Source organism: Sinocyclocheilus rhinocerous, unplaced genomic scaffold, assembly GCF_001515625.1.
Source record: "Sinocyclocheilus rhinocerous isolate Xijiao unplaced genomic scaffold, SAMN03320098_v1.1 scaffold234, whole genome shotgun sequence".
Lineage (NCBI taxonomy): Eukaryota > Metazoa > Chordata > Actinopteri > Cypriniformes > Cyprinidae > Sinocyclocheilus > Sinocyclocheilus rhinocerous.
This window is the reverse complement of record NW_015644337.1, coordinates 12,832-21,531: the sequence shown is the minus strand read 5'-3', so window position 1 is coordinate 21,531 and position 8,700 is coordinate 12,832. Positions and strand designations below refer to the sequence as shown.

Sequence of the window (8,700 nt, the reverse complement as noted above, 5' to 3'; positions counted from 1 at the left end):
GGAGACATGGCTTTTGTTCCCTGGAGATTTACCCTGGAAGGAAAACACACCTATAGGTGCGCAATAAATAACGTCTCTCCGTGAGGCCTGACAGTCAGTTCATTTTGCACGGCCGACCATGACTTTAAGGAGAATGGACTCTGGGTCATGCTGTGACAAATGCAAATAATATTGCATGTGTGTGCGGAGAGGCGCGTTATTTATGATAGAGATGGCTGCTGGGGTCGGTGGAAAGTCAGAGTTATGTGTTAAACGGTAAAGATGGGCTTCACTTTGGCCCAAAAATGCTGAGCGGCGGACACACATTCTGCCATCCGAATCAATGAGGCAGCTGATTTATGCAGATGATTATGCACTAGATTACTCCCTCACATTGGTTATTACATTGTACTCGTCTATTTCTTCCCACTTGCAACTGGCTAAAAGTAATTATAGAGCAGGGATGCGATGACGGCCTGAGAAGATCATCCATTTACAAAGGGGAGTTTGCTGGCCATCTGTGCTATTTGTTTAGCATTACAACAAGAGGAAGAGAGATATCAGTATCTTATGGAAAACAAGCTGGGTCAGATAATATTGGCTTATAACATACTTATATATATATATATATATATATACAATTAAAGTACAACTTTGTGCATTACAATACTAAGAATTTTAGATTTATTTGCATTACAACCATGGGAACTGTGGGGAGACATGCTTTATTGTCATGAAAAGAAAAATGTCACAATGAGAATAATATTAATGGTCCTAAAAATCAGTTTCATTTTCTTTTAAGGCCAACATATTTTCCTACTTTTGAATGTGAAATATGATCTTGAAATGTTTCCTGTAGGCTGATATTCACAGTCATATGACGGTCATGTTTGAAATCGATACTTCATTAGACATGTTTAAGGCAGCTATGACTCTGCAAGAGGTTCAATATAATTTCAGGAATCAGATTAGGTGTATCATGTTCTAGATTTCCCACTATCCACTTCAGCCAGCTTTCTAAAAGAAGATACTGACCCATTAAGCTTGCACATTAATTATTCCTTATTGATGAATTAAACACTGAAGCCGAGGATTCTTCTGGAAAAAAAGACTGCAGCATCGTAATTTATCATTATTCTGCTCACTCACCCACGAGATTGGTTTGAAAACTCGTAAGACATTGATTATGGAAGTGTGAATCATTCATTCTTACCTTAATTTGTTCATTCATCTACTTAATCATTCATTTTTAAGACTGCATGTAGTGTCAGCTCAATATGATAATATGCATTGCATAATTTATGTGAAAGCCTATGACAGTGTAACATACCATCATAAACTCATGGTAAAGACAGTTAATGAGAATACCCTACTGGATATAATGCTACAGACACTTATTTTATTATATCTTTTATATCATTTATATAAATTACAATAGCACTGGTACAATAGCGCCACCTAGTGGAGAATTCAGTGACCCTGAAAACCTGATCTAATCTATCAGCTACTGAAAGCTTGATTTATTATTGGATCTGGTAAGAATTAAGCCGTTTTAAGACAAAGTGGAAAAAAATGAAAAATTGCTGAACATATACTCTTCCTCAAGATGTAGATGAGTTTGTTTCTTCATCTGAACAGATTTGGAGAAATTTAGCATTACTTGCTAACCAGTGGATCCTCTGCAGTGAATGGGTGCCATCAGTATGAGAGTCCAAACAGCTGATAATAATAATTGTAAACAAGTTTTTAACTTCAAATCTTTGCTTTCAGCTAAAATATGTCATCTATCCGTAATATTGCTTTGTCCAGTGAAAGTCGTTTTGTCTGAATCAGGTGTGAAATATGCACAGATCAAGCACTGTTAAAAGGGAAAACAGTTCTAAACAAATATGTTAGTGGATTTTGATGACAAGGGATGGACTTTTTCACTGGAGGAATCATCATTATGGACTGGTATTTTGTTTAGAAGTGACTATTAAAAGTTATAAAACCTTAATGATAGATTTGTTTCTTACAAACACACAGCTTTTCACTTTACAAGATGCTACTTTTATGGACTGGAGTCATGTGGATTACTTGTGCATTATTGTGATGTTTTTATCAGCTGTTTGGGCTCTCATTCTGACGGCACCCATTCACTGCAGAGAAAAACAAACTTTTCTACATCTTGGATGGAGTATATTTTCAACAAATGTTCATTTTTGGGTGAACTATTCCTTTAAAATGTTTACATAATACATACTGTTTCACATACTATTTTCTTAAAAATAGTAGATAGTATAAAGTATATACTGACCAGTCAGCAGAACTATCTTTGAGTAGAATTATCAAATGAATGAATTAATAAATAAATAAATACCAGTAGTAAGTGAATTAAATATTTCAGATGATAGACAGTAAGTTAATGTACTGTAAGTGTCAGATCAATTCAGCTAAAAGCAGCTGGCCTTGATTTCTGATGCTGTACTTCATCAGTTGTCTATTTCTGGGGGCTCCCACCCATGTGGGACGTCACTAGACTCCTGATCGCTGTGGGAATCTCATCCCCCATCAATGGACCATATGCACGCCCACTTCTGCATACAGAATGAGACATTTCATTTGCATAATTTACTTAGAGAAGAAACGAATGCCCCTGTCAGAGCACGCAAATCAACGGACACCAAAGAAAAGTGCCTGAGAGCGACTTCTGAGGCGAGAGGAATAAAAAGGCTGGATAAATCTGAAGCACAAGTACTTGAACATGGTCAGGTGCGTGAGGCCCTCCGAAGCGAGACTGCAGGGGTCAAGATGTTTCACCTAGGCGGCATTGCAAATCTGCTTTCGATCGAAATTGTACCAGTCCACTATGATGAAGACCATAACCTGCCATAGAAACTAATGGGGACAGTTTATGCTGCTTTTAAGTTGTAAACATACACTACCATTCAAAATCAAGATTTTTTAACAATGTTTTTTTAATCTCTTATATTCACTAAGACTACATTTGGTCACAATACAGTAAAAACAGCAATGTTGTGAAATATTATTACAATTTAAAATAACTGTCTTCTATTGTAATATATATTAAAATGTAATTTATTCCTGTAATGCCTGTAATGCCAAGCAGTTGTGTTGCTTAATATTTTTGTGGAAATATTTTGTGGATTTTTTGATAAATGCAAAAGTTCAAAAGAAAAGCATGTATTTGAAACAGAAAACTTCTGTAACATTATAAATGTCTTTACTGTCACTTTAAACTGATCATTTTAATGCATTCTTGCTGAATAAAACGATTTCTTACAAAAAGTCTCACTGACCCCAAACCTTTGAACTATGGTGTATTTTCAAAAAATTTAATAATTTCCAATGCTGACCAGTAGATGTCAGTGTCTCTGCCAAACAATCAAAACTTCCCAACTATAATTTCCACCAAAGCACCAGTTATTACTTTCAGTACAATAAAACTTACTATTATGAACTATTAGATACAAGATTAAAAAACACAATAATATAAAGATATACACGTGTTCTCTGGGAATCGAATCCATGATCTTGTTTGCACTCTGCTCTTCCTGTTGAGCTAAAGAAACACATTTTGGGTTGATTAGCGTTGCAGAATAAAAGTGATCCTAAACATAGATTGAGATGCTTATCAAAAGAGTTCCAACTACAACAGATGACTTTAGGGGAACATGTCCTCCACCCAGATATTCAGTTTAGCAGGTGACTGATATGGCCAGTTCTTAAACTTACATTTTGTTCTCCCAAATCTTGAACAAGCACTTACAGTGCCACTCAGTGAGCATCCAGTCTCACTTGCATATTCATAACTAGCGGTTAGCAAACTCGAAAACAACGAGCTCTCTTTTTTGCCCGCTTAACTTGAGCTCGAGTGCTTAACGTGACACTTGTCAATAGTTTTAATGAAACTTCCCCACTCCACATTCCCAGCATCCACCCCCCAGCCAATCCCATCTCTGATTCTCTCCTTCGCTCTTTTCATTCTTTTCATTAGCCTCTTACGGGGTCATGGATGAGGCCCTGTCAGCCAGCCTGAGGTAGCAGCCATCGGAGGCCCACCCTAGGGAAAAAGCATGTGTTATCCCTCTCCCTCCCATCCAGCTCCAGTCAAAAGTTCAAAGCCGTGCCTTTAAAACAGAGAGTGGTGTGTGTGCTGGCTCCCCTCCCATGCAGGGTCACAGCTTGGCTGGAGTTGGAGCTGGGGAGATGAGAGGGCCGGGCAGCTGGGGGGAGGCGGAGGTTCTCACATGAAAGGTCTGCAGCCGAGGAGAGAGTCCCAGACCCAGACACAACACAAGGGATCAGACTGGCCCCCCATCCCCCTTAGCCGCAACACTTCCCACCAAAGAACAGCTGGAATGTGACCTGTTCCAGAACCGAGGCCAGGACTGGCTGACAATAGAATCCATTGGGATTGGGGAGTGGGGGGGGGGATCGCTGCTCTATCATAAAGTATGTCCCCCCTTATCAAAGCTCATTCAAAAACGCCTCATGAAGCCCCACAACCACAGCTATGCAAGCTTGCAACTTGCGGAAGGTTTCACAACAAGAACGGCCCAGGGTTTGATTGGAAATGCCTTTAATCGCCTCTCGGGTGTAGTTCAATAAACTTTTAATACATTTTCAACTGCTCATAAAATAATAGTTATAATCTCATTATACGTTTGCCATTGTATGGTTTGACAGAAAACACGCAACATACTTTGTAAAGCCCGTACATAGGACTACCTTCAATTTATGGTAGTAATGTAAAAGCATAAATAGACGGAAACAAAGTACAACGATTACAGCACAAAACAAAAAAACGATGAATTAAAATAAGGTGCAAGAGTATTTAACATGTCATATTTTTTTACGTTTAAGAATGACATGGCTTCATAATTAAAGGTGAAGTGTGTAATTTCTGCGCCACCAAATGAATTAGCAAAATTGACAGAATGCTCCCCCATTGGTTGGACAAAGAGCTATTGGTTAAACCAATGTTAAAAGGATAGTTCACCCAAAAATGGAAATTCTGTCAGTAATTACTCACCCTCATGTCGTACCAAACCCGTACGACCTTCATTCATCTTCTAAACACAAATTAAGATATTTTTGATTAAATCCGAGAGCTTTCTGACCCTGCATAGGCACGTTCAAGACCCAGAAACGTAGTAAGGACATCGCTACAAGAATACTTTTGGTACGCAAAGAAAACAACAAAAAAGAAATTGTTAAATAAAGTTGTTAATTTTGTTTTCTTTGTGCACAAAAAGTATTGTTGTAGCGTCATAAAATTAACGTTGAGCCACTGATGTCACATGGACTATTTTAACGATGTCCTTACTACCTTTCTGGGTTTTGAATGTGTCATTTGCGTTGCTTTCTATGCAGGGTCAGAAAGCTCTCGGATTTCATTAAAAATATCTGAATGTCTAAACCTATCTGAACCTTACGGGTTTGGAACAACATGAGGGTGAGTAATTAATGACAGAATTTTCATTTTTGGGTGAACTAACCCTTTAATGTGCCGGGCTGCTCAAACTAGCAATGTGCACTTCTGTTTACACTTTTCCAGGGAATCAATATAAAAACAGGTTAGAACTTGGAATTTAGAGAACTGCCTCTTCATGCCAAGATTCCTTATTAGGCTTATTCCGACTTGACACACTTCAGCTTTAATAAAAATCTTCATGTAGTATAAATAAAGTTTTAGGTTAGTAACGTTTAACCACCTGTTTCCACTGAAGGTTCAAGTTCAGCGACTACCTGCAAGGCATTTGTTCTGAGACAGGTAGAAAGAGTCTGGTTTAATACAACATCTGTGGCTTTTTAGTCAAACTAAAATAACTGGACTCACACTACAGCACGTAGATGTAAATAAGGTAATACTTTCACATGAAATCATCTAGTATATATGTACGTCTATGTGTCATTCACATAGTGTAATCCACATGTTTTTATCTCTCCATGGATAAGCAGCTCCATGCTGCGGCGGAAGCACGACATATGATTGTAGATTCTACAAGTCAAGTTTGTGAGTCTGGTTCCTGAAGAAAAGCAGGTGAGAGGCAGGCACGTTGGTTTAGGACAGGGGTGTCCAATTCTGCTCTTGGAGGTCCACCTTCCAGCAGAGTTTCACTGTAGCTAACTTTGCAGGAAAATGGCCCTTCAGGAGCAGGATTTGATGCCCCCAGTTTAGGATGTCCAGAGATTCAGATAACATATGCACCCTAGTACTTTGTGCTGCTGAACTCCTTCAAAACATCACAAGTCTTTTTGTTGATAACCTCACGGAGTTTGCGAACACGCCGTACACTGGAAGTGGCCACGTAGCTGTCGAGCTGCAGCACGGCCATGCCGTTGTGAACGTCGCCCATGATGATCATCTGTCCCTCGGCTCTCGTTATGTTCGGACAGGGACAGTTCCAGTCCATGTTGAGCAGCGTCACCTCCAGAGGTTCTTGCCCGAAGAACCGTAGCCCCATCTTCTCATCCTTCAAGATCTCCTCCACAGTGATGAGCGCATGGCCGGAGTCGTGGTCCTCGGTCAACTCCGAAATGCGTCCCAAAACCACAAAGTCGCTCTTGCAGAAGCTCGGGACCATCTTCTGCCGGGGTTTGCATGGCTTACAATTGTGAGTCTTGGGGAAGGGGCACATCTCCTCACAGGCTTCCTTGCTCTCGAAGTTGTTCTCGTTGCCGCCGCAGCCTCCATAAACAAACGACTGGCATTTCTTGAGCGCGTGACTGTAAGCCCAGCGTGGTTTGTAAGCCTTGCAGGGGCCTTGTACGCTAGGCAGGGAGCAAGGAGCAGCAAGCTCCGCTCCACAGGAGAGCATGCACAACTCGTAGGTATCGAAATGGTTTCGGTTTTTATTGCACTGGCTGTAGGTGAAGGTAAAGCAATTGTTGCGCTTGGCTTCGTAGTACCATTTCAAGCTCTCCTCTCCACAGTCGCCCATATCGGGTGTTTTTAGACACTCCTCGGCAGGTAAGTGTGTTGAATTCATGACTGGCTCTGGTTTGCTCTGCTCCCTGGGGACCACAGAGAGCGGGAAATGGGCTTGCACAGATCCACCCTGGTTTGTGGCAGTGCAGGTGTAGATGCCGGCATCCTGGAGCTGGGCGTTGTATATGACCAGCTGGGCAATGTTAGTAACTACTATGTTTCCTCGCACATGGTTGGGTTGCATTACAGTGTTCTCTTTACCTTCGATCTGCTTTTCCCACGTAATCGCCGGCTTGGGTTTTCCTGTGACCTCGCAGAGGAAGCTGGCCGTTTCGCCCACGAACACAAAGTGGTGTGCTGGGTTGCTGACCATGATGGGACGTTGAACGTCCATGGGTGTGGTCTCAAGATGGGCAGTGGTGGGCCGGGCGGTGGTCTCCGCTGGAAGAGGACTGGTGTTAGACAAGCTAAAGTGGTACCTGCAGGTGACTTCGGTAAGGGTCACGCCCCTGGTACAGGCCTCGGCGTCCATGTAGCACTTGTTGTAGTAGGTCATACCATCCGAGGCGCATGTGAAATAGGGTTCCCGTCCGCAACGGTCCCGGCACTTGCACACCGGCTGTCCGTCCCAGATTTCACACTCTGAACCCTGCTGGGTGCACATGAATTTGTCACAGGTGACCCCTTTGGGCATACCCACTGGACCTTTCCTGCCCTTAATGTCCATGTAGCGGGCAGCCACACAGCTCTTGTGTCCGCAAACATTTGGACAGCATTTCTCGAATGCCTCACAGTCCTGAAGGAACGAAAAAAGGCTCATTAGGAGTGCGCCCAAAGTTTGTGGACATTATTAGCATTTCTGAAAATGTAGGACTGTTAGAAGTCTTACTTAATTTTTAACTGAATTCAAACAATGAGAACAAAATACATTGATAAAAGATATGCAGACATTTTAGACATTTTCTGGTGTTATAGCAAATCAAAGTCAATTTGCTACATTTAATGACATCTGGATTAATAAATTCTAAAAAAAATAATAATAATTTGTGTTCAGAAAAAAACATGCTATTTTATAATATTAACATTATATTATTTTGCTGCAAAGGATATGCTGCAAATACACCCTTACAAAATTACCATGGTAACCATGGTTTACAGCCAAACACCTATTTGTTACTACAGTAAAATCACAAAATAATTTAAAATGAATATCTCCATATAGTTTTTTCACTTATTCTTCTGTCATCTTTTCTTTTGTTTGATGACAGTGGTGGCTAATATCAAATAACATGTTTTCTATCTATCTATCTATCTATCTATCTATCCATCTATATATATATATATATACAGTATATATAGATATAGATATATTCATTTGATCAATTTACCATGCTAACCATAGTTTCTACAAAAAAACTGTTATTAGAATTATTATCAGAGGTGGACAGTAACTAAGTACATTTACTTGAGTATTGTACTTAAGTACACTTTTTGAGTATCTGTACTTTACTTGAGTATTATTTTTTCTGGAAACTTATGACTTTAACTTCACTACATTTGAAAGACAGATATTGTACTTTTCACTCCACTACATTTCTATCAAGATCCTCGAAGTAGAAAGTCGTTAGCAACTTTGAAAGTCAGTGGGTGATTTCTTTCTTCTCTAAAATGTGACTGTAACGTTGTTTGTAGTCACGGGAAGAAGGAGGCGGGAACCGGCGAACATTCAAAGAAACTTTAATGATAAAATAAACACAAAATAGCGCGACAGCCCCTCGCGGACGACT

At 40.3% G+C, this 8,700-nt stretch overlaps 1 protein-coding gene across 1 annotated transcript in view; it reads right to left on the bottom strand.

The window, feature by feature from the left end:
- Positions 1–5,435: 5,435 nt before the first annotated feature.
- LOC107758109 (WAP, Kazal, immunoglobulin, Kunitz and NTR domain-containing protein 2-like) overlaps positions 5,436–8,700 on the bottom strand; it is a 4,647-nt gene continuing 1,382 nt past the window's right edge. Inside the window, exon 2 of the mRNA XM_016575764.1 lies at positions 5,436–7,709. Coding sequence (XP_016431250.1) covers positions 6,195–7,709 — 1,515 coding nt within the window. The 3' untranslated portion in view covers positions 5,436–6,194. The remainder of the gene's footprint in view (positions 7,710–8,700) is intronic.